The 24,947-nt window shown below is 40.4% G+C and overlaps 2 protein-coding genes and 1 long non-coding RNA gene across 15 annotated transcripts in view; all 3 read left to right on the forward strand.

The window, feature by feature from the left end:
* Positions 1 to 2,350, forward strand: part of st6galnac3 (ST6 (alpha-N-acetyl-neuraminyl-2,3-beta-galactosyl-1,3)-N-acetylgalactosaminide alpha-2,6-sialyltransferase 3) — a 39,484-nt gene extending 37,134 nt beyond the window's left edge. Inside the window, exons 5-6 of the transcript XR_008569511.1 lie at positions 1,696 to 1,863; positions 1,951 to 2,350. The gene's annotated coding sequence lies outside the window, so the exon portion shown is untranslated. The remainder of the gene's footprint in view (positions 1 to 1,695; positions 1,864 to 1,950) is intronic.
* Positions 2,351 to 5,070: 2,720 nt separating this feature from the next.
* On the forward strand, positions 5,071 to 9,735 carry LOC129176885 (uncharacterized). Of its 11 annotated transcripts, XR_008569522.1 has the most exons (12): positions 5,072 to 5,685; positions 5,859 to 6,050; positions 6,167 to 6,197; positions 6,311 to 6,385; positions 6,887 to 7,047; positions 7,161 to 7,190; positions 7,275 to 7,345; positions 7,409 to 7,502; positions 7,599 to 7,967; positions 8,079 to 8,242; positions 8,323 to 8,452; positions 8,641 to 9,735. It is a non-coding gene; the product is annotated as an uncharacterized LOC129176885 (long non-coding RNA). The 11 variants fall into 11 exon arrangements; XR_008569520.1 differs by having other exon boundaries at positions 5,071 to 5,685; positions 7,275 to 7,502; positions 7,793 to 7,967; XR_008569521.1 differs by having other exon boundaries at positions 5,073 to 5,685; positions 7,157 to 7,190; positions 7,409 to 7,967.
* A 5,528-nt stretch (positions 9,736 to 15,263) lies between these two features.
* st6galnac5a (ST6 (alpha-N-acetyl-neuraminyl-2,3-beta-galactosyl-1,3)-N-acetylgalactosaminide alpha-2,6-sialyltransferase 5a) overlaps positions 15,264 to 24,947 on the forward strand; it is a 46,610-nt gene continuing 36,926 nt past the window's right edge. For 2 of the 3 annotated variants that reach the window (XM_054754472.1, XM_054754481.1), the window contains exons 1-2: positions 15,264 to 15,419; positions 19,402 to 19,605. In XM_054754472.1, the coding sequence (XP_054610447.1) occupies positions 15,405 to 15,419; positions 19,402 to 19,605 (219 nt within the window). In that variant the 5' untranslated portion in view covers positions 15,264 to 15,404. The remainder of the gene's footprint in view (positions 15,420 to 19,401; positions 19,606 to 24,947) is intronic. The other variant, XM_054754463.1, reaches the window with a different exon arrangement.

Here is a 24,947-nt window from a genome sequence, read left to right on the forward strand (position 1 = left end):
TGTACTCCGCCTGTCGCCCAAAGTCAGCTGGGATACGCTCCAGCATACCCCCGCGACCCCAGCGATAGATGTTGAACTCTGCATCTGTGGCTGACTTAATGTAAGCTAATGTCTCATCAATGTAACATTGCTGATGCCTAGTGACCAGAACACTACGTATGACTTGTCTTTCAACATTTTTGGATTAAGAGGCTGTAGTCAACCACTAAACAGCAATCATTTATTAATTCATTTATGAAAAACCGCAAGAGAGTGAGGGAGCGAGTGACAACTGTATCGCACATCGTTTTCTGTATGGAAAACTAGAATTATTCTCTGTAAAATGTATTTTTGTTCATGTTCTGGAAGGGATTTATTGGATTTCCATGATTTCCTATGCGTTAAATTGTTATAGTCAGACCTTTTGGAAGGAATGAATAATAAGCGGCGGTACCACTGTAACAGCAACTTCAACACCTGCAGAAAGAAGTAAAAAAAAAAAAGAAAAAAAAGAGTGTAGCAGAGCGAGATGATAAAGTGGGATAAACATTCACATTTAAGGAGGTCATTAGCCGTGACAAAGCAGCAGAAAGCCTGCTGGCTCGTCTAAAATTGAACCACAAGCACAAACTCAGCCCTGAAACCACTTTGGTCACCACATGTCATCTCCTCCACCATCTAGTAGGAATTTGCTTTGGATCAGCGTGACTTAGAATAAAAGGGAAGCCACTGTGAGCGGAACATTAGAGCAGCACTTTTTCTTTTTTTAGAGGAGGAGCACTCAGACGCACAGAAAGTAAATTCCCATTAGCCCAAATGCAGGATGAACACCTTCATGGCTGCACAGAGCAGGACATTTGGGAAGGGTTAGGTTACATGGGGGTGGGATTTCACACACAAGAGGAATGAGTCGGCTTTTTTTGGTTTCAAAGTGCTGCAGCTGAAATGGGCTATAAAAGTTATTAGAGCTCACAATGGTGCTAAAGCTGCAAAATGCATTCAACAAGTACGCAAAAGGCAAAGCACTGTGGCTCATTTGGCGTTAAGCTCAGACTTACACCAGGAAAGCTTGGAATTCATATTGCATGAAATGAGATGAATCTTTGAACAGAACCAGCAGATACACCATCTTTCATATTTGACACTGAACAGCACTAAAGAGGAGACGTGTTCATTGGAAGCAGGCCACACTGGGACAGAGGCTTCCTTCCTTCCTTCCTTCCTTCCTTCCTTCCTTCCTATTACTGTATATACGTACAGCAAATTCATAGCAAACTGCTGAGTCAACATTAATAGCACTGATGAGTTGATTGGAAACAAGAGTACATCAAAGTGCAAATGGGAATGCGTCGTGAAGTTCCGTATCGTAATGGCACCAGTGCCGACATCTAGTAACCAAATTGTAAAAAAGAGATGCCTCATTTGGGTGCTAAATGAATGCAGACTCAGCCCCATGCAATAAGTGCTTGAAGGTGATATTGTCCAAGTAACATCTCGTCAGTAAAGTAACAGTCTTTTTCATCTTTATTGCTTTGTTGTCACGCCAACAGCAGTGCTCAGTGCCGACACAGCACACACATTTCTCTGTCGTTCTACACACCAGCAGCACAACGCTTCCTCATTATCCACCAATCATGGTCACAGTCAGCGAGGTGCATTCATGAACAGCGGAATTCTGAGTATTACCACGCACAGTTCCTGTGTTCTGTGTTGCAGCATCATCCAATGAACAGCACCATCTCCCAACAGAGGATCAGTTTCAGTGGCAGATTACTATCACTGCCCCGCTCCACCAAAAGACTGTGCAGCTCATTCCTTCCCCACGCCATGCGGCTTTTCAACACAACAGAGGGCATCTGCTTGGGCATCTCCCTGTATGTGCATGTGTGTATCTGTCATCTTCTATTCAGTACCTATCATAATATGTATCATATTTGAAGAGGATCAATCACAAGAGCTCTGTGCCTGCAGTTACGTGGCAAATTCATGGCGGCGGATGGGAAGTCACAACCTGGCCATTTGTTTCACCTCCAGCGAAGACACACAATAAGGGGACACACGGCGCAATAGTTGTACCTCGCCTGCCATGAAACTACATTCCCTGCTCCATCACGCCTGAGGAAAGCATTTAATTAAAGACTAGAAACACCCTCATGTCACCTGTCAACAAAGCAAATCAATCCCATCCCAATGTGGCCCTGCAGCAGAAAGCAGCCCTTCACGCCCGCTGAACAGATTGTCCTGTAATGATCCTGCACTGCAACTTGATATCAGATATGCTGATTGAGGTTTTTTTCATTGACCTGATTATTGCCATACATTCATTTCACACTGAATGACCTGCCACACCTTAATTCAGGGGTGTCCAAACTTTGTCAAGTGAGGGCCACATCATGAAAAACCAAAGGATGCAACTTTGCCGCTTTGATATTTTTTAAAGCAACACATGTAGATATGTATATTTCAAGAAAAAAACCACATGTCAGCTTTGTGATGTAGGCTAGAAAAGCCTATTGTTACTATCAACTTCACTCTTTGCTTTTTTCTTCCCCCATTTTTGTTTTTTTCCAAATTTTTAAATATTATTTTTAAATAATCGTCATAAATTTTCTTTTTCCCTCTTATTCCCACAATGTTTGGACTTTATTCCCATAATAGTAGAACTTTTTCCCCTACATTTTCCAAAACTTCCAACTTTATTTTGTTTTGTTAACCATAATATTACAATTATGTATTGTTTAATTAATATTTCAACTCTACTATTATAATATTGAATTTAATATTTTTTCAAGGAAAAATTTGGGTTTGAATCTCCCCTGGGCATTTCTGTGTGGAGTTTGCATGTTCTCCCCGTGTGTGTGTGGGTTTTCTCCGGGTACTCCGGTTTCCTCCCACATTCCAAAAACATGCATGTTAGGTTAATTGGAGACTCTAAATAGTCCATAGGTATGAATGTGAGTGTGAATGATTGTTTGTCTATATGTGCCCTGCCATTGGCTGGCGACCAGTCCAGGGTGTACCCCGCCTCTCGCCCTAAGTCACCTGGGATAGGCTCCAGCATACCAAGTGACCCTAATAAGGATAAGCGGCATAGAAAACGGATGGATGGACTTCAACATTACGAGTAAGTAAGAGTAAGTAAAAAAATCTTTAATATTTTAGCTTTATGCTACTAAAATGACGTTAGTTTTGCTCATAATATGACGTTATTCTCGTAAAATTATGACTTTTTTACTTAGATTACAACTTTTTTTTCTTAATATTTTGAATTTTTTTCTTGCTCTTCTTATTATTCTTGTAAAATTACTGCTGATTTATCCATTTTTGCTGCTGTTTTTTTTTTTGGGGGGGGGGGGGGTTCTTGTTAAATTATATTTTTAGAATGTGCTATGGGCCAATAAACCCCCTGCATTATTCTTATTCTAAGGACTTGTGTGGGTCATAAAAAACATGATGTGAGTCACTGGATGGAAGAATTCAGTCGGGCATTGTGGGTAAGAACATTCGTGACAGAAAGTAACACCCTTTGTTTTCTTCTCTCAAGACACCTGGTAACCAACATCTGAAGATTCCACTGATGGAAAACCAAGCAAGAAACCCTAAAAATAAGAAAGAATGAGAGCTGTACTAACCTTCTGATCTACCACCATCACGCATGCAGCCTTGCTTAGTCACCACCCCCAACAGGACAGCTAGTGGGTCTGCTTTAAATGAGGCATCCTCGTCATTTGTCACGGCGCCCGGGGGTAATGAACGGGGTGAATTGGATGTATGCTCTAATTATGGAAAGGACAAAAAAAAGGCAGTTCTTGTCAAGGTTCTTCCGACTGGAGCTCCCATAGGGAAGCACTCATACATCAGCAGTCATGCACACACACCCAAACACACCACACACACACACACACACACACACACACACACACACGAGTATTTGGACACGTTAGGCTTTTTGCCTTCATATGCCACCGCACAATCAATATGTTATTAAAAAATACAACTTTTACTAGGTATTATGGTCATTTCATGCAGAGGACATTGGATTTTCATTTTCATTTTTTTTCTACAAAAATAGGCCATTTTTTCCAGAGTAAACACATCACATTCACCCTAAGTCAGTATATACAGTACGTGATAACCCAGGTCAAATGTAAATGCCAGACATGTTTATGTCTTTATGCTTCACCGATAATGTTTTTTCAACAAGCCTTGCAGCCCAAATGAATAAAATAGATCTAAAGAACTACAAAGGCCACAAAACACAATTAGTTTAATAACTAAAAACACCATTAAATTAATAAATTTTGAAATAAATTAAAAATGCCATCAAATCATTACAAATGTCATGAAATATATAAATCAGTTACGAAACAAAAATATTTTCATGCAGTAATTAACAAAAACATTTGTATATTTTAGTTATTTAAATATTGCATTTCACAGTTTAATTAAATAACGGATAATGTAATCAATTATTTTCACGTTTCAATTCAGATTTCATATTGCTCTAAATCAGGGGCATCCAAACGTTTTTCCAGGGAGGGCCACATCGCGAAAAATCAAAGGATGCAACTTTGCCACTTTGATATTTTGTAAAGCAACACATGTACTGTAGATATGCATGTAGAAGTTACAGTATACTGTATATATTTCAAGAAAAAAACTGCACCTCAGCTTTGTCATACAGTGGTGTGAAAAAAGTGTTTGCCCCCTTCCTAATTTCTTATTTTTTCACACTTACATTTTTCAGAAATGTAAATATTAAATTTAAATATTAGTCAATGACAACACATCTGAACACAAAATGCAGTTTTTAAATGAAAATGTTTATTATTAAGGGAGAAAAAACTTACATGGCCCTGTGTGAAAAAGTGATTGCCCCCACATGTGCAAATACAAAGACAATCAATAATAAAAAAAAATGTACACATGTAGTCATGTTCTTTTTCCATTTTGTCGTTTTGCATCAGTCCATTCAGATTTGAGCCATATCCTGACGAATGAAGACGTTGTGAATGCCTAATACATTTTTCCGCATTTTGTAATAACTTTTGCAATATGTAATAAGTTGTTACAAAATGCAAAAACATTTATTACAAAATGCGAAAAATGTATTACAAAATGCGTTCAAGAATGTTATCACAAAATGCGGCGTTATTACATAATAATGTGAAAATATATAACATTATTACATATTGCACCATTATGACATAACACACTACAGGGTTACTTACTGGAATGTCTTGCTTTATTAATGGCGTTGGGACCATGGGGTTGTATTGTGTGTGTCCAAACTTTTGGCCTATACTGTACAGAATATGTAATTTTTGTAGTTTTTTGTAGTTTTTTTTATAGAACTTGTGGAATGGTACACAGCAAATTGAGGAGTGTTTTTTGGTGTTGATGAGAATCTTGAAGTTGGAGTGTCACTCTTACACTATTTGGAGTTGATCTAACACTGCATTTTCTTATAAAATGTTAAATTTAACGCTGGATCATGAAAGTGTTGTAGTTAAAATGGAGTGTTGAAAATGTTCAAATCTTGTTAGTGTCACAATAAAGACATTCAACACTTCCACACTCCATTTAACGCCTAACAGTGTTCACGTGTCTTAAGCTCCGCCCACGGACATTTCATTTAGACTCCACCCCTCACTTCACGTTGCTGATGGAAGAAGTTGACAATTAGGAATCATTTTGCATCAGTAGGTAAGTAAACGTTTAAATAGATGAACTAATGAATTGTGTTGTACCTTGTTTACACATAAAAAACGTTAGTTTTTGGTGTGATATTTAAGACTAATAAACTGAGGCAGCTGTTTTCACCCAAAGCCTTTGCTAATGTTAGCTCGTGTTTTTGCTAAGCTATATTTTCTATTTAGTGTTGCTGTGAGCTGAATAGGCACTGCCTGTGCAACATTTGGCAAAGTAAGTGAACGCTACGTTATATCTTCATTTTTAATGAGCTAATGGCTAACTAGCTAATTAGCTAATTGGCACGAGGAGCCCCCACAGTAGGCCTGCTGGCCCACAGCAAAGGACTTGATATGCTGTACAGGATACAAGATATCAAGGTTGGCAACTCTAATTGTTACTTTAACTTAAAAATAATTGTCAGGCATGTGTTGGAAGTGAACTACACATTTTTTTTTTAGAATGATGCATCTTTATTTTTCTTCTTGGTTCACAGAAAACCTTTCCTTGAGTCTTACATGAATGTGGTAAGTAATATCTTTTTTTATCAAGGCATAAGACCTGCAACTGTGGCTTTTCCATATTTATTTTATTATTTTAGTAGGATTTTTTATATTATTTTATTTATTCTTATTCTCAGAGGTGGATGGAGATGTCTTTGATGAGCTCGTCAAGTCAGGTGTTTTGACTTTCAAGGTCCTTTTATCAGTGACAGGTAAGGATGTGAAAACATTTGAAAATGCATGAGGTGGTTTAGATATCACAGGCAGTGTGGACCCCATCAGGTACCTTGGTTTTGTCCAAATGAGATATTATTGTCATGATCTTTGACGACTCAAAATGTATTTTTGGTCTCACTTTACAATAAGGTACACAAAAATACAGTAGTTACTGAGGAACTAATTACTAAAGCACAAATTTACAGTAGTAGAGGATCTAATGAACTAAAAAGGAACCAATGAGCAGAGTAGTTACTGAGGAACTAAAACACATTTAGAGTAGTTACTAAGAAACTAATGAAGAACTAATGAGTAGTGGTTAGGGTTAGATAGGTTTGTTCCTCATCCTGCACGACTGTAATTTTGTGTATCTTATTGTAAAGTGAGACCGTATTTTCATTTGATATTCAATTTTTAGCCCTTTTTCCATAGGTTGAAATTCCCCAAAATTATTTTTTTTGTTTTAGTAGTAATTAGTGTTTTGTACTGTTTTGTAGAGTAAGAGATTCATTTGACTGGAGATGAAGCAGACTTCACTATCCCCAGCTTCACCCCAGTTATCGCCAGTTGGTGGCAATAACAGGTTCGACAATTCATCCTTCAGCCCACAAGAAAGAGGAACCCAACAGAACCAATAGATCAGGATGAATCAAGACAGGTGAGCTTTGAGTAAATGAATGTAAAGTGTTTATATGCATGACATTGTTTTATTTAAAAATGCTCTTGAATTCCCATGAACACACTTTCATTTTTAATATTTTTGGAAGAAAGTCAGTGGTGTTTTGAGGGCCAATCCGAAAGGTGAGGAAATCTTCAAGGAGTGCAACAAGACTAAAACACTACCTGATGCAAGGTGTAAACAGATGGTGAACATCCTGGTTGCAGATACGATGGAGCTGCACGGGTCACTTCCCCCTTCCCATTAGAACAGTCATTCCAGACTGTCATCAACTGCAGTAAGACCATGTACTGTGGGAATGGTTCTATCTGTGATCATTAACGATGACGTGTTTGGAAAGGAGGGTTCCACCATCATGTGTGATGACAAATTACACCCGGAGAATTGTGACTTGTTTTCCATACGTCAAAGATCCATTCTCCAAACCTAGATATGTAAGTGTCTTTTCAATGTAAAACCCAAAGTACTGTTTTTGTTTTTCCTTTAGGTGTGTAGTTTGTATTAAACTCTTGTTTCAAATATGTTCATAGTTAGCTTAGCTTAGCGGCAGTGGCTCGGGAGGTAGAGCAGGTCGTCCAGAAATCGTAAGGTTGGTTGGATCCTTGCTCCCTCCACCCAGTCACTGTTGTGTCCTACACTTCTCCTGGCTCTCAAAGTTGTTCCAAGACTGTTTCTTCAGGATGGTCCAAAAACCAGAGGAGAACATCTGTTAACTGGTCAACAGCTGCTTGGTGAGGAGTGCAGGGAGGCACTATCTACAATAAGACATTCAACTGATGAATCCGTGGTCAAAGAAGATGAGAGCAACTTTCCAGTATCGACAGAATATGATCCAAGCACAAGATGTATCATCGCCTGTCCTCAGTGTGTTCCCTCGCTTCCTTGATGTTCCTGGATTGGTAAGGAAATCTTTAGTATTTGGACTAGTTCAGTATTAGATTACCCATTACGTCAACCATGTGTAAACCTGTAGGCCTACAGTATATGAAATATTTATGTCTTGTTTCGAGATTGACCAGGATTTCTCAATGATGTTTGCTGATGAAGTATCTCAGAGGTTCCTGGCTAAGTGGTCAACTGTCTTCAAAGCAAAAGTCATTGCAGACTGCAAGACTCTCCCGCAAAAGCGATGAGTTGCTGTCAGGAACTGAACCTCAACCTGATGACAGCTGTGGTCAGAAACAGTTCTGTATTACGCAAATAACTTAAAATATTTATTTCCTAGCTGTTTAAAAATGATTTTTTTTCTTTTAGGCTGGGGCAGTGATACATCCTCCATCCTTCTACTCCTGCATCTGCTCCCTCCCACTTCTAGAGGCCAGGAAAAAAAACAGCAAAGATCAGTTTGGCTCAAGCAGCCAACCATCTTCTCAGACATCTTAAGGTATGCAAAGGTCCATTTTTACATATCAAAACATGATTTCTGTCTAAAAGCATTCATTTTAGGTTGCAGATGTTCTTCAATCGGCTAATTGTGTTGATTCAATGTCGCAATAAGGTGTGCTAAACACCTGAGAAATGGAAACCATGCAAAGGGGTTTTAATTGTTGTTGTTGCCTTTTTCACCCACAGGAAGGAGCCAGTGTGACCCCCTTCCAAGACTGTTGACACAAGACAACCATTTCTCCTCTGCATCAGTGAGCGAAGGTGACATCCAGAGGTTCTACATTATTATTGACCAAAAGCCGGTTCCATGCAAGGCACATACATTTATTGCAGCTTTTGATGAACTGTTCAAAGCTCACTATGTCTTCAGTCTCTCGTATGGTTAAAAGTGGATAAGAGCAAACATTTGGGTCTGAATGCTGCCCAGTCATGGTGTCTTCTATGTAGCACTCCACTTATATTTGGTGATGTCATTGAAAGGAATAATGATCACTGGAACTTGCTCCTCCTTTTGATGCAGATTGTCAACATAGTGTTCTCCTACAGCATAACTGATGGAATGATCCTTTACTTGAAACATCTGATGAGTGACCACCACACTTGGTACAAAGCATTGCTACCTGGTAAGAAGTTGATTCCCAAGCACCGCTTGATGATACACTATCCAAGATGCATACAAAACATTGGCCCTCTTATCCATACGTGGTGCATGTGTTTTGAAGCCAAACACAATTTTTTCAAAAGGCGTGGTTAAAATTTTTAAAAATCTCAGTCGTTTGTCGTGGCCTTCACTATGAAAATAATTATTTTAGAAGATTTGCATTTGGCCCTACAACATCAAAAACAATCTGCAACTTGAAAGGAGGGGAGGAACGTGGTCAGGTATGTCTGCAAGCATCTTCCAAGTGTGTCAAGTACCAACTGGGTGAGAAGTTACGGTATAGAGCACCACGTTGGTGTGTTCATATGTACTGGATGTAGCTTTGATCTACCTGTGTTCAAGAAGATCTGTGATATAATAAAGCACAAAGAATGTGCTTTCATAATAGCTGTAATGTAGAAACTATGTACTATGAGGACCTGTTTAACGCGTACTGCATAGAAGACCAAATGCTTGAGTTTTCTGTCATGTTTAAATGAACTGACTCATTTCAGACCATTTGACAAGCAGTGCTCTAATGACAGTTGTCAAAGAGCATACATACTGTAGTGCCTGCTGTTATTTAAGCTACTGTCTGTTGGAAATGAAATGTTTTTGAATAAAATGTATGAAGCCGTCAACTAGTCATATTTTTTATTTTTTACAATTTATTTTGAAGTATTATATTAACACTTTTATAGTGTTAATGTTGCAACTCCTTTTGAGAGTAAAATTACACTATAAGAGTCAATAAATGACTCTTAAGAGAATAAAATTGTCACACCTCACTGAGGTGTTAAAAAAATGTGTTAAAATTTTTAAGAAAAAATGAGTTAACTCATGGAAAAACGAGAAGATGGTGTTCGTGTTGTGTCTCGCTTCTACATCGTGTTTTTGGGAACACTCACATGAAGAATCATGTCTTCGCTGAAGGTAAAAGTAATCTTAAATGTTCATTTATTCCTTTCATTTGTCTTTTATGTGCATTTCAAATTGTTGTAAAACCAAAAAAATGTTGTATTGTGTTCATTGTACGCTAACCGGAAAATGTACGCAAATCGAGGCAAAACGTTGGTGTAAATTTTCAACGTTAACTGAAAAACATGCTAACCGGGACGGATACTAACCGAGTTTCCACTGTACAAAGATGAATGAGTAAATGAGTAAATATGAGAAATATTAGAAAGCGATTTCCCTCCATGAAGATATAGTGTTGTAAAACCGCTTGCTAAAATGTAAGCGGTGAAGTTGAACAATTGTGTGAGCTTGAAAGAGAAAATAAGCAGCTTGCGTTGCCATGCAGACACCTTCTCTCCAAGGTGCCTGCTGAACTTTTACCACAATTTTGCCAGCATAAAAACAGGCAGTGCAATTGTACTGAATGATATTTGTGTTGTTGTGGGTTATTCCGCTTGGATGTGACAAACACTATCTGGTTGCTGCATCTTGACTCAGGAGTTCAGGAGGCTGCTGCAAGCTGCTGCAAATGCAGGCTATCGCCCACAAATTGCTCCAATTTCCAAGCGATGCTGCTTTGAAAGATTCATGTCTCTGCTGGCCTGTCGCTGCCCTTCGTTAAGTGCACACCATCCAACATGGCCGTTCTTTCCTCCTTGTTGTTGCTGTTTGCCTTCCAAGCTCTTGCCATGCTATTCCCGACTCACTCTGATGGGAGTTACTGCCTCTGGGGGGTCTCTCTTGTGTCTCTCCTGAGGAAATAGTGTTTTTCACTCTATAAGTAGATTAGACATCACCGGAGGGGGGTGAAATGTAAAGCAAGTACAATTTGGATTTCCTGCATTATTCTGCTTGTCTGAACCTCCAACTGGTACACACTGGAACCTCCAAACGGCCATGAGGAATTGCAGGAAAAATACTCCAAAGTTGCACAAAAATGTAGAGTTGGAATCACAGACATGCATGATTCCACTTCAAAGACTTCAAAGAACCTCATCAGCGGTCTGTTGAATAATTTACTCTGCAGCATGTTACGTTTTTCTTTGGCTTTTTGTAACAAGAAGATGAATATACATTTAGTGCAGGGGTGTCCAAACTTTTTCCACCACAAAAAACAGCAGCAATTATTAGTATAGTTATAATATTACGAAAAAAATGGTCATGTTACGGAAAATATATATTTTTGAAGAGAATAAAATCGGAGCAGGGAAAAAAACATATAATTTTTAGAAGCGTAAAGTGGAAATAATCAAGAAAAAATACAGTTACAGTCGTCCGTCTCTACATCGCAGTTCGAAACATCGCTCCCTCATTCTATCACGGTTTTTCAAAAATCTCTCTCTCTCCCTCTCTCTCTCTCTATATATGTATGTAATAATGGGCACTCATTTATTGAGTGGCATTGTGGTATTGTGTGGTATTGTGTGTGGTATTCTGTTCACTGGGCGCCAGTAATGTTATTTTGATTACTGCATTACCTTACTGCATGTAGTCAGCCATGACATGTCCGACAGGATAGAGTGAAAAAAAGTTCTCCTCCTAGTTAGCTTGCTGGCAAGCTATGCTTAATCCGCAGAAGCCAGACGCCAATCAGACATTGAACTATGGCATCGCTACTATGAATGATAGTACAGTAATATGGAAGTGGCGGTGAGCAAGGCATTATTGGAAGCACACATTCAGTGCCAACCTACCTCTGTGTTCCCAGCGTCAGAGTCCGTGAGTGACATGTGGGTGTTTTTTCCATCGGAGTTGAACAGCTGCTTGCTACTTATTGATGTCCAAGCAGAAGTTGTTGTAATTCTACATTTGATCAATTTTACTTAAAATTTGTCAAATCAACCCATGTAGATGTTCGGACTTGTCTGCACCCTTAATCACAGAGCGCTTCTATTGACGTTCATTACATTTGACGCAGCGCCAACTTTTAATAACACACCTCGTACATAGAAGAGATCTGTGTTGATAATTTAGCAACATTGTCGCTATATTTAGCCAGTAAGGGTGCGCATAAAAGTGTTTCTTGCCATGAACACAAGCCATGAACAAAGGGGAAGAATCTGCCTAGCAGGCGAGCGGGAGTGATCGCCACCTCCTTACTGCCATGCACTGCACGTCTGAAAGCTGTAAAAATCCTTCCACAACGTAACTCAGCCCCTGACCAACAGAGCCAAGAAGGTAGAGTTTGGACACAATCCTCCGTCGGCTTGCTTCACCACACCTTCGTGGCAAAACATGCATGGGGTCCGTTGGACATGTCTGTGTGGAGTTTGCATGTTCTCCCCGTGCGTGCATGGGTTTTCTCCGGGCACTCCGGTTTCCTCCCACATTCCAAAAACATGCATGTTAGGTTAATTGGAGACTCTAAATTGTCCATAGGTATGAATGTGAGTGTGAATGCTTGTTTGTCTATATGTGCCCTGAGAATGACTGGCGACCAGTCCAGGGTGTACCCCGCCTCTCGCCCCGAAGTCAGCTGGGATAGGCTTCAGCACACCCGTGACCCTAGTGAGGATAAGCGGCATAGAAAACGAATGGCTAGATATTGCTCCTGTGTCAAATAAATATGGCACTTTTTCTACAACTTCTATTGCATATTGCAGTATTTGTCTTATATTGTGTTTACTTGTGGCATCACAGTAAAAGAAGCATCATGTTCATTTGGCGTTGTGTTCATTCATTCATTTCAGTATCACTTCACATCAGTATCAGTAATGAAGTGCTAGACAATATCAGTATATGGGTAAAAAAGCCAATATTGTGCATCTCTAGACTTGGGCCGATAACAAACAAGCTTCGGGCTGCAAATGGCCCAACCAATCTATGCTCTTGGAAGAACACACGGCAGGCCAAGCGTAAAAAAACACCACATGCCGCAGTGGCAGCTTTCAGCACTCCACCACGCTGTCGAAGGACTTTGAACTTTGTTTGCAGGGAAAGAAAATGATGAAACATCGATTACTATTTATGCTAAACTCCAAATAGAAAGTGAATGATTTGCAGGACTCCCTTGGAGAGTTCATGTCAAAGCTTTTTGATTGTATTTGTTGGCTGCTCTGTGGCACTTTCTTACAGAATCAACATATTTCATAGAAGAAAGACTTGAATGGAGGCCATTGTGCTACATACTGGAGGCACTAGCATGAAATCAGCAGCGGAACAACAGCAGAAAAGATGCACCAACAATAAACCATTTCTTGTACGTATGTTTAGGTGACACAATCACCACCCAGGCTGCTTCTGTCACCATACATTCTATAGATTCTACATTCTACTTTCTGCATTGTCAGGTAGCACAGGAGTGTCCAAAGTGCAGCCGGGGGCCATTTTATTGGCACATTCTAAAAATATAATTTAACAAAAAACCTACTTTTAAAAAAACAAGAGCAAAAATTGAAAAATCAGCAGTAATTTTACAAGAATAAAGTCAAAAATATTAAGAGACAAAAGTTGTTAACGAAAAAAAGTCTAAATTTTACAAGAATAACTGTCATGTTCCGCAGGACGGGAATGATGACTTCCTGTCCTGTACTCTTATTTTAGAATGCTGCACTTCGTGGGGGGGATTTGCAGCCTCCTTACTCCAGTGGACTTGTACACAGCTGTTTACTATTGCAATTAGTGGAGGTTCAAAGCCCAGCGTCGTCGGCGGTACGGTGCTGGTTCATGAACTCATTTCTCTTTGCCCATGTCACCTGAATGTTCTACTGACCTGTTGCTGCCTAGCACTACTGTGTATGTTTTTCACAGAGCCTTTTCCCTTTTTGTAGGACTGTGAGTACTGCACCTGCGTTAATAAAAGACTTTTATTTTCACACCGCTGTATCTGGCTCTGCATACTGGGGGTCAAGCACTCGACAGCTCCACGCACCGTGACAATAACATCGGAATATGAGGAAAACTACGTCATTTTAGGAGCATAAAGCTGAAATATTAAAGAAATATATGTCTTTATAAAGTCAGAATGTTATGAGAAACAATGTAACAAGGTTGTAATGATTACAAAATTAGGTCACGGAAAAAGTTATTTGTAATAAAGTTGTAATAAATGCTTTAGTAATAAATTAAAATCAAAATATTATGGGAATAAAGCCAGAATTACAAAAAGAATATTACAGGAAGAAAGTTTCAATTGTTGAAAAATTTTAAATAAACAACAAAAAACAGCTGTAATTTGAAGAGAATAAAGTCCAAATATTAAGAGAAAAAAAGGTGCAATTTTACGAAAATAAACTCAGAAAATAAATAATGTCATTTTAGTATCGTAAGGTTGAAACATTAAAGAAAAAATTCTGTTTTTTAAAAAGTGGTAATATTATGAGAAACAAACAAAATAAAGTTGTCATTTTTGGGAAATTAGTTTGGGGAAAAAGCTATAATATTCTGGGAATACAGTCAAAATATAATGGGAATAAAGTCATATTACAAAAAGAAAATTTACAAAGATTATTTAAGAAAAACTTGAAATATTTGAAAAATTAAAAAATAGCAAAAATGGGGGGGGGGGGGGGGGGAAGCAAAGAGTGAAGCTGACACTGATAATGGGCTTCCCCACCTATATTACAAAGCTGAGATGCAGTTTTTTCTAATAAGTGGCAAAGTTGCATCCTTTCATTTTTCACTATGTGGCTCTCGCTGGAAAACTTTGGACACCCCTGGCCTATCACATAAAGAAGGGTAATGCTGTAGAAATGACAAGCACGGAATGCAATTTAAAACAAGAGGTCACATTTTCTTTTTTTTTTTTTTTAAGAGAAAGCTTATTTTTAGTTTGGAGAAATGAAGTTGATATAATACATCAAAGGACAAGATGGGCTTTGATGGGCTTGATCCTATGCGTCCTAGCAGGAGAAAAGATGCATCAATAAGAAATAAAAAGCGCTTTGCATTAGGAATACATAGCAAGATGGGGAAAGACGGGGTGAACAGGCTGCAAATGCATGCAAAGGCTTTCTAAATGGTGATGGGAACACCAGCAAAAAGGGTTAGGGTGTCCATTATGTGCCAGGCTGGATACTGCTGGCATGATTTCGTTCCGGTGTTGCTCTTGCAGTAATAACCATTAAGCTTTATCGCCCTGCTGCAGGTGGTCTCTCTAATGAAGTCTTCCTCTAATACTCCCTATACTACGTCGTACATTTAGGCGGGCTTTAGGACCCGGCGGACGCCCGATAGTGAACATCTGTCTCTTTGCTCTTTGGACCGAGCCAGACTGAGCGCTACAGTCCAGTCTGCATTCGGCAGACCCGGGCAGCAAGCACACAGGAGGCAAGGCTTAGCTGGATCAGGATTTGGACCATGAAAAGGAGTGGCTCCAAGCACACCGAGCCGTCCTAAGAGCGCGCCCGGCAAGATGAAGACACCGCTGGTAAATGTTTGGCTTTTGTCGTCTATTAGGACTTTAAGTCCTCCTCGCAGGCAAGTGTTTGCTCCTAAAGCAGATCAGTTCTGCGAAGTGCGCTCCAAATGCCATAAGCTTGCTGAGCTCACGCTGTCGGATCAAGAGATTAGATTCGGAACAATGGACCCGCCAGATGTGCCACAGTAAGCTTGTTTTTCCTTCAACTTAAAGACAATCCGCACATGGTTTACATTTATTAGCTTGTGCGCGTATGCGAATGTGCTTTTGCTTGGATGCAATTACGCGCGATAAAAACAAACAAAATACAGTAAATGCGTCACGTACTGCATGGAGCCGCTTCATTGTATGCAGTCTGCATGGCAAGCATACTCTTTACACGTGCATGACATGTGTACACTTTACACGTGCATGACGACTTCAATTGCCTTCTGGTCTGGCGTTTGGGTTCCTAATGAAGTTACTTACAGACGTGCACCTGGACGCACCATACAATAGCTGACAGACAGACAGGTAGCAAGAATTTCACAATAAATGCATAAACTGTGCATAAACCCAAGACAGACTAGTGAAGCGAATAGAGTCAGGTTCCCTAAATTTGAGAATCAATATGTCTGCATCCTTGCAATTTCCATATCCTGGGAATGTGACAAATTCCACATTTGTATGGACCACATCACAACTCTTCAAACGTCCCATTTTCACAGAGAAACTAGTATTTTGCCCGGCTTTCCCGGCATCCTCCCGTTTCAGTAGTTTCCTGTATTTTTCCCGTATTGTCACTGTCATGGGATTAAAAAAAATCTCTCTCCTGTTCTGCAAAGCTTTCAGTTTGCTCGGCAACACCGCTCAAGCAATATCGGTGTAAGGCATCCTATAGCCGGTTAAGTCAGGCCTTCAAATAAAAGAAACATGCCAGTAAAATAACACGGTTGCACAATTGCACAATTGATTTTCCGTCATTTTCCCGGAAAATGTCCCTTATTTTCTAATGCAAATGTTGACAGGTATGGACTACATTAGGCTACATCTTAAAGCAAGCAACATACAGTACACTAGCAGTTCTCATCCAACAGCATGAGGACGTGTGTCCGAACTTTGGACTGCTAGTGCATGCAGCAGATGTAGCCGCCGGAAGCAAAACCGGAAGTACAAACAAGAGAACAAGTTAGAAATGTGGTGCTAATTTGGGAAAAAAAAAACAAAGAACCATGTTTGTTTTAAAATGTTGCAGTACTGTGTAGACACTACAACGTGGACTAAAAGGTAATGGGGTGAGGTTACCCAGGCAGGTAAAGTTAGCGCATCAGTGCATCTGCATCTGTGTCATTTCAGCATATTAGGAATTTGATAAAGCCAACATTGGTATAAACTACCTAGTACTACCACATGTTGAAGCAGTGTGTGCTAGACTGATTTCTCAGGAGGTGTTGCTGATGACATAGTTGCCTCAACGGGCTGCTGATGAAACCAAAACAAGAAGTAAAACCACCAGGACAATGGTGAAATGTGGTGCTAATTTGGAACAATTAAAATGTAAAAATGTTTGCTTTGAAATGTTGCAGTACTGTAAAGACGCACTACAATGTGGACTGAAAAGGAATGGAGTGAGGTTCCACAGGTGGGCCAAGTTAGCACATCAGTGCATCTGCATCCTTGCAATTTCTGTAAATGAGGAGTTTTGACAACAAATCCCACACTCACTACACTACGCCACACATCTGGAAGCAACGTCATTGATTTCTCTACTTGGCAGCAAGCAGCAGATGTCGCTGACGTTCTTGTTGCCTAAACAGGCTGCTGAAGAAAACAAGAAGTAAAAGCACGTGAACAACAGCAAAGTTTGGTGCTGAAGCGTTAAATCAAACAGTTTGCTGTGAAATGTTGCAATATTGCATAAATACGGTCCAATGCGGACTGACGGACGGTGGAAAAAAAATTAAAGGAACACTTCGAAAACACATCAGATCTAAACTGGGGGAAAAATGATCTTGAATATCTTTCCTGATAATAAGTGGGTGATGTATTAGTAACAAAATGATGCCACATTATTTGATAGAAATGAAAATGATCACCCTATAGAGGGGGGAAATCAAAGACACCCCAAAAATGAAAGTGAAAAAATATGCAGCACACTGGTCTATTTTGCCAAAATGTCATTGTAGCAACTCAAAATGATTCTCAGTAGTTTGTGTGGCCCCCACGTGCTTGTACGCATGCCTGACAACGTCGGGGCATGCTCCTAATGAGACTACGGATGGTGTCCTGGGGGATCGCCTCAAGGAGGAACAGGATGAACACTGCCAGAGCCCTACAAAATGACCTCCAGCAGGCCACTGGTGTGAATGTTTCTGACCAAACAATCAGAAACAGGCTCCATGAGGGTGGCCTTAGGGCCCAACGTCCTGTAGTGGGCCCTGTGCTCACTGCCCAGCACCGTAGAGCTCGATTGGCATTTGCCATAGACCACCAGAATTGGCAACGACACCACTGGTGCCCTGTGCTCTTCCCTGATGAGAGCAAGTTCAACCTGAGCACATGCGACAGACATGAAAGGGTCTGGAGATGCCGTGGAGAACGTTATGCTGCCTGCAACACCATTCAGCATGACCGGTTTGGTGGTGGGTCAGTGATGGTCTGGGGAGGCATATCCCTGGAAGGATGTACAGACCTCTACAGGTTAGATAACGGCACCCTGACTGCTATTACGTACCGGGATGAAATCCTTGGACCCATTGTCAGAACCTACGCTGGTGCAGTGGGACCTGGGTTCCTCCTGGTCCACGACAATGCCCGACCTCATGTGGCTAGTGTATGCAGGTAGTTCCTGGAGGATGAAGGAATTGATACCATTGACTGGCCCCCACGTTCACCTGACCTAAACCCAATAGAACACCTGTGGGACATTATGTTTAGGTCCATCCGGCGCCGCCAGGTTGCTCCTCAGACTGTCCAGGAGCTCATTGATGCCCTGGTCCAGATCTGGGAGGAGATCCCCCAGGACACCATCCGTAGTCTCATTAGGAGCATGCCCCGACGTTGTCAGGCATGCGTACAAGCACGTGGGGGCCACACAAACTACTGAGAATCATTTTGAGTTGCTACAATGACATTTTAGCAAAATGGACCAGTGTGCTGCATATTTTTTCACTTTCATTTTTGGGGTGTCTTTGATTTCCCCCCTCTATAGGGTGATCATTTTCATTTCTATCAAATGATGTGGCATCATTTTGTTACTAATACATCACCCACTTATTATCAGGAAAGATATTCAAGATCATTTTTCCCCCAGTTTAGATCTGATGTGTTTTCCAAGTGTTCCTTTAATTTTTTTTAGCAGTATATATATATATTGAAGAAATAACTCTTGGCAAAAGAGGAAGGTGGTGTCCGTGTGGTGTCTTGCTGCCACATCTTTGGGAACACTCAAATCAAGAATCACGTCGTCACTGAAGTTAAAAGTAACATGAAATGTTAATTTATCTATTTCATTCATCATTTATATATGCATTTGGAATTGTTTAGTGCATGTAAAACTATAATTGTAAAACTATAAAAACATGTTTTGTGTTAACATTTTGGGCTTTCTGGAACGGATTAATTGGATTTACATGATTTCTTATGGGAAAAATGGATTCAGTTAGCGTCTGTTATGGTTAGAGTCGGACCTTCTGGAGCGAATTAATGCTAACCAAGGTTTCACTGTATTAGTGATATCCAATAATAATGACCGAACGATATTATCGGCCGATATTGGCATAAAAATGAGATATCGGATCATATTGGTATGGGTTTTTCTGCTGATTTTTGTGTTTATTTGTGGTATCACAGTAAAAGAAGCATCATGTGTTCATTACATGGCATCAGTATGAGGGAAGAGCTGCTGTCGATATCAGTATTGGTAATGAAATGCTGGACATAATCGGTATATTGGTAAGCAAGCCAATAAGGGGCATGTCTAATATTGTATATTAATGGCTTCTTTTGCCAGCGCCATGGTGTGGCCATGCTTCTCGTGCTGCTCTTGTGCGCCAGCCTCTTCCTGGTTTACAGCGGCAGTTTCAACGGCGCCGGCAGGGACGTAAATGATACGCGGCGTCAAGAACAGCTGTGGCGGCCCACCGGTGCTTCCGTCAGGCAGGCCGTGCCTCACCCGCGCACCCTGTATGGTTACAGCGGCATCATGGACCATAAGGTAGATAGCAGATGCACAACTACATTTGATATTTGTCATATTTGCATGTTAATGAGGAGCATTTTTATTGACACACTGTGCTGCAATAAACAGCAGGTATTTTTAAACCAGACAGAGTCCCCCCATCCTTGTCATTCGTCACAATTATTGGCAGCATACTTCCCTGTCCTTGCTAATTATCAGTAAGGCCAGCAGAGAGGTCCTCCGCTGCATTCGCTGTGCTCTAATTGAGAGGCTCGGGAGATGCGGCGCATCATCCACCACCTTAGCCTCCTGTCTATATTTGCCAGCAGAAAACAATCAATGTGATTAATGGGGGGTGGGGGGGGCTCTCTCTCCTAATCACCTTGTAAAGGTTTTTTGTCCAGCATGCAAAGCAACGTGCATCTCTGCAGCCTGTCGCTCTCGCGTGTGTGCAGTGATCCACACCAGCGACTCCCATCCAGCAGCTCCCCTTATTGGCTTTCACGTGTCTTACAAAGATCCCAGCAGCAGCCCGTTTAGGTTGGAAAAGTTGGATTTGGCTTTGAGCGGCATTATTCCATTCACTTTATTATTTCATTGCAAGAAAGACTGTGGCTAGATTTTGACCGCAGGTTATTTTTTACAGCAGCGACGTTGCTCGATAAACAATATGTGATTAAAGCATGCATATCATACAAGGGCTATAATAAATATCCGTTTTCATGACCCATGATCATGATATTACATCTGCTGTTGTATTAGTAGCCCTTGCTTTTCAGCACTTCGATGTTCATCACCTCCACCAAGTGCAGGTTTTGATTGCCGAATGTTTGTTAGTTAGCAGAACTTTGAGACGGACGGCAGATGGACCAAAAACAAAGCTACTACATTTTGGTGGACATGTGGATACAAGTGCAAAGCAAGGTATTGCATTGTTACAGAATGCTTGCATTAGGGTGTAGTGGGGCAATGACCCACCCAGGTTTTCTATGCAAGTATGAAAAAGTATGGAATTAGACTTGTATTAATTTCCAGGTCTGGAAAAGCATGGGTATGGAATACCTTGTTTGGCCTAAAACACAAAGATAATAGGTCTGTTGTCATGGATGACTAAGGAAATTAAAAAATATTCAGATTTTAGAGACTGAAATCAGAGCATTTTCACATTTTTAATGTGAAAATGAATGAATTGAATACCAAAATAGTTGTTGTTTAATTGGACAACTGACAATTAATTGTTGCAGTTCGAGATAAAGTCTGGAATTTAGAAATGTCACTTACGTAGGAATCCTGAATCACCCACCGGATCCAGCAGATGCCGCTGTGGAGCACTTGGGGGTGGACATGTTTATGAGAATTCAGGGGGCTTCACAGACTAAACAAAACAAGTGTGAGGATCTGCTTAGCGAGTCAGCTCGTCGCTCCCCGACGGCAGTTGGGTTAATATTTCCTGCTTTGCTAAATGAACTTTTTGGCTAAATGGAACACCGGAGGCTCTCTGGAGTCAGTTCATCCTAAAACAACAAAACGCCGCTGGGTTGGCCACAGATGGCAGTATCGTTATTCATGAAAAGACATCTAATTGAAGTATGCAAAACACAAATGTTGGATGTTCTATTCTTGGCATGGGTTGCATTTGAAGCTTGCATGACACCATCAGGTGTTCCAGAGCTAAGCTGCTGAAAGTTAAAAGCAATATTAAAAACAGAATTGCATTTTATGACCCCAAAACTCTGTCACGTTAGAAGTCTGTTTTTCCGTTGTATTTGCTATTTATTTCATCATATCAGCTTATTTACATGCAAGAATCCATCCATCTATACCGCTCCTCTTCTTTAGGGTCACGGGGATATGCTGGAGCCTATCCCAGCTGACTTCGGGCGACAGGTGGGGTACACCATGGGGATCCAATCGCACATATAGACAAAGAAGCATTCACACTCACATTCATACCTATGGACAATTTAGAGTCTCCAATTAACCTAACATGCATGTGGGATGAAACCGGAGTACCCGGAGAAAACCCACGCACGCACGGGGAGAACATGCAAACTCCACACAGAAATGCCCAAGGGAGAATCGATTCCCGATCTCCAGACTGTTGCTGTGTTGGCCAACATGCTAACCACTAGACCATTGTGCGGCACATGCAAGAATCAAATAGCCAAAAACAATGTGGGATTTTGTAATGTAAAATACTCCCGCATTTGAGTAGTTGGAATAGCGGAGGCGAAGGTAGCAGGCATACCTGGGGAACACCATCACTAAACCAGAAGCATCAAGAGCAGGATTCCCCCAAGGATACAGTAGATACAGGCCAAAAGTTTGGACACACAATACAACCTCATGGCCCCAATCCAATTAATAAGGCAAGAAATTCCATTAAGTAACCCTGACAAGGCACACTTGTCAAGCGAAAACCGTTTCGGGTGACTACCTCATGACGCTCATTGATAGAACACCAAGGGTTTGCAGTGCTAGCAAAAAAATTATAAGACATAAAATATACAGTATATCTAAAATATAATACATATTTTGTATGTCTTATTCACACTTTTTTGTTAAGTACATAATTCCACATGTGTTCAGTCATAGTTTTGAGAGTCTACAATGTAAATAGACATGAAAATAAGGACTCATTGAATGAGAAGGGGTGTCCAAACTTTTGGCCTGTACTGTACTTCAACAGGCCAAGCTAGTAGTCTAAGCATCAATCTTCTGAGAAGACCGCTCTGACTTACAGGATTTCCTATGGCAAAAATGGATTGGGTTTTCATACGATTGGGTTTTTCACGGACTCTTTGGACTGGATTAATCATGAAAATCGAGGTAGGGCCGTATGTCATGCGTGTCCTCCATGATGCGTGATTGTGGTTCTTGTGTGCGGTAAAACATTGAAATTGGGAAGTGTGGTCAACCTGTTCAGAGGCTGTTTGGCTGCGCTCAGAGATTTATTGTGAGCATGACGTCCTGCGCCTTGGCTGAGCGGCACACAATGAAATATGGAATGAATGTCAGGTTTTAAGATGTTCACGGCAGCTTTCAAGGCTCCAGACTGACTTTTTTTTACTAGCACAGTGGTCCCTAACTTACAATTTTAGGAGTGCAAGCAGAAAATTTAGACCACCAAAATCGACTTGCAGAGTGAACGTTCACATTTCCTCTCATTTTCACTGTATTACTGATGAATACTATTAACTCCAATACCGCCCTGTTTTCACGCACGTCGGCTCGCCTTCTTTGGTGTTTGTCTCCTTGCTTCCTGTTTAGGAGTTAATGAGGGTTAGCAAACTAGCTCATTTGCGCGTTGCTGTTTGTCAGCACTGTTTGTGTTTTATGGGACTGCCAACATTTCACTGTACTTTATTTACAAAGCACATCTTCAAACAGTGTGCTCATTGCCTTTATGCTATTTTGTGGTCATTTGTCATTAAATACAGGTATAATGTCTTAATTGAACCATTACAATAAATACTAAGAGTTGAAGCAAAAACAGAGCAGAGAGAGCAAGAGCAGAGAGCAATATTGTTAAGTGACGCTTTAAAAAGTAAGTTAGCACGTACCCCATGAATGACAGCCACTTGTAGCTTCCCTGTGGGGCAAAAATGAGCTCCGAATGAACCGCATTGCTTGTTTGCTTTAGACAAAGTGTAACCGTGGTAAAAAAAAAAGTTACATTTGGAGTCCGTGGACCAGAGACTAGGCGGATAACACTAGCTAGCTAGCTGCCGCCAGAAAGACGGAAGAAATGTGTACCGTAAAGCACCGTGTATAAACCGCACTTTTTTTCCACTGGTAAGAAGCAAAAAATCGGGGTGCGGTTTGTACACGATGACAGGTCTGTGACCAGACGCAGAAATTGACGAGAAGCACATTTTAGAATAGCCGTCTGTGGGTCAGACAGTTGCTTTGACTTTAGCGCCCTCTGCTGTACAGTTGCTGAAAATGCTTGTGTATGCAACTAACTTATCTGACGGCTGTGTGTATTTTCACACAGTGAAACCATCTCTATATACACTGAAGCTAACCTACGCTTCCAATGTAAAATACAATGCAACGTTGGCGTTTATTCAAATTCACACTGAAGCAATGCAATAAAATAATAGAGAAAAAGAGAAGCAGTGAAAGATAAGATATCAAAACATCTCTGAAAATTGCAAATTTCTTTATTTAGATTTTTTATTATTATTATTTTTATTAATCTGTGCTTAGCCATAATATTAAAGATCTAGATGCCGAAGTTCAGATTTCTCCTTTCTTCTTCTTTTTGAAATTGCTTAGTACCTTTAGGCATGTTGATTTGACATGAAAGAGTTGGCAAGCATTTATGAACTAAACATTTTTTTTCCCCCGCCGTGAGCCTGAAAATGGGGGTGTGGACACGGGTGCGGTTTATACACGGTGATTTACGGTAAACAAATATGGTAGAAAAGTCGATCGGATGCAATTGAAACGTGAGTGATCACATGAATGAATTGACTCCACAGTTTAAAGACTGTTTTTCATTCTCACAGTAATAAAGGACAAAGTGGTGTACTTTTATCTGGTCGGACATGTACGAGTAGATGAAAAATGTACTCGCAATTTCTCATATTTTAGTCGCAATCTGGAGCCCTGGCTTTGGGATAGCTCTTACTGGCTGAAATGTGGATATTGAGCAAGGGATTGGATGAAGATTTGTGATAAACCAATAAAACTATGGAAGCAGATGCAAAGCAGTAAGCTTGAATGACATCAATTAGGTTGTAGCGAGCGGCTGTTATGCTTGAGCCAGCTTGTTATTATGACGACCCTTTGCATTCCACCACTGCACTCCCAATCAATAGCGTGTGATTTAAGTGCGCTTTTGCTCCTACAGCGTGTGTTCGTGAATAATGCAGCCAGAGTTAGCATTCCGCTTTGTAGACCAGCTCCGGCTCATTTGGACACCACAAGGATGTCGATGAGGAATAAGAGACGTTGTATTGGAAGACTTAGGGATCAGTGTTAGGAAGGTGGGGTGGAACGGGCGTATCTCACGTTTAATGTCACAATTTGGTTCATTTTGTTTGCAGTAAGGGAACTAATCAGCGACGAGTAGAATGTAGAATGCAGGTGCGCTTTGAAATGTTTATTATCCCACAAATTGACGGTCAAAGATATTTTTGTCAACATTTTTTGAGACCAAATAAACCATTCATTTATTTTCTATGCCGCTTATTCCTGCCAAATAAACCACTGTTGTGATAATATACTGTATAATAATAATAATAATAATAATAATAATAATAATAATAATAATAATAATAATACAGCTCACTGTTACGTCAGGGCTGTCCAGCTGTCCTTTGATATTTATAATACATTTAAAAAAATTATAATAAAAAACAACATGCATG

Source organism: Dunckerocampus dactyliophorus, chromosome 2 (genome assembly GCF_027744805.1).
Source record: "Dunckerocampus dactyliophorus isolate RoL2022-P2 chromosome 2, RoL_Ddac_1.1, whole genome shotgun sequence".
Taxonomy (NCBI): domain Eukaryota; kingdom Metazoa; phylum Chordata; class Actinopteri; order Syngnathiformes; family Syngnathidae; genus Dunckerocampus; species Dunckerocampus dactyliophorus.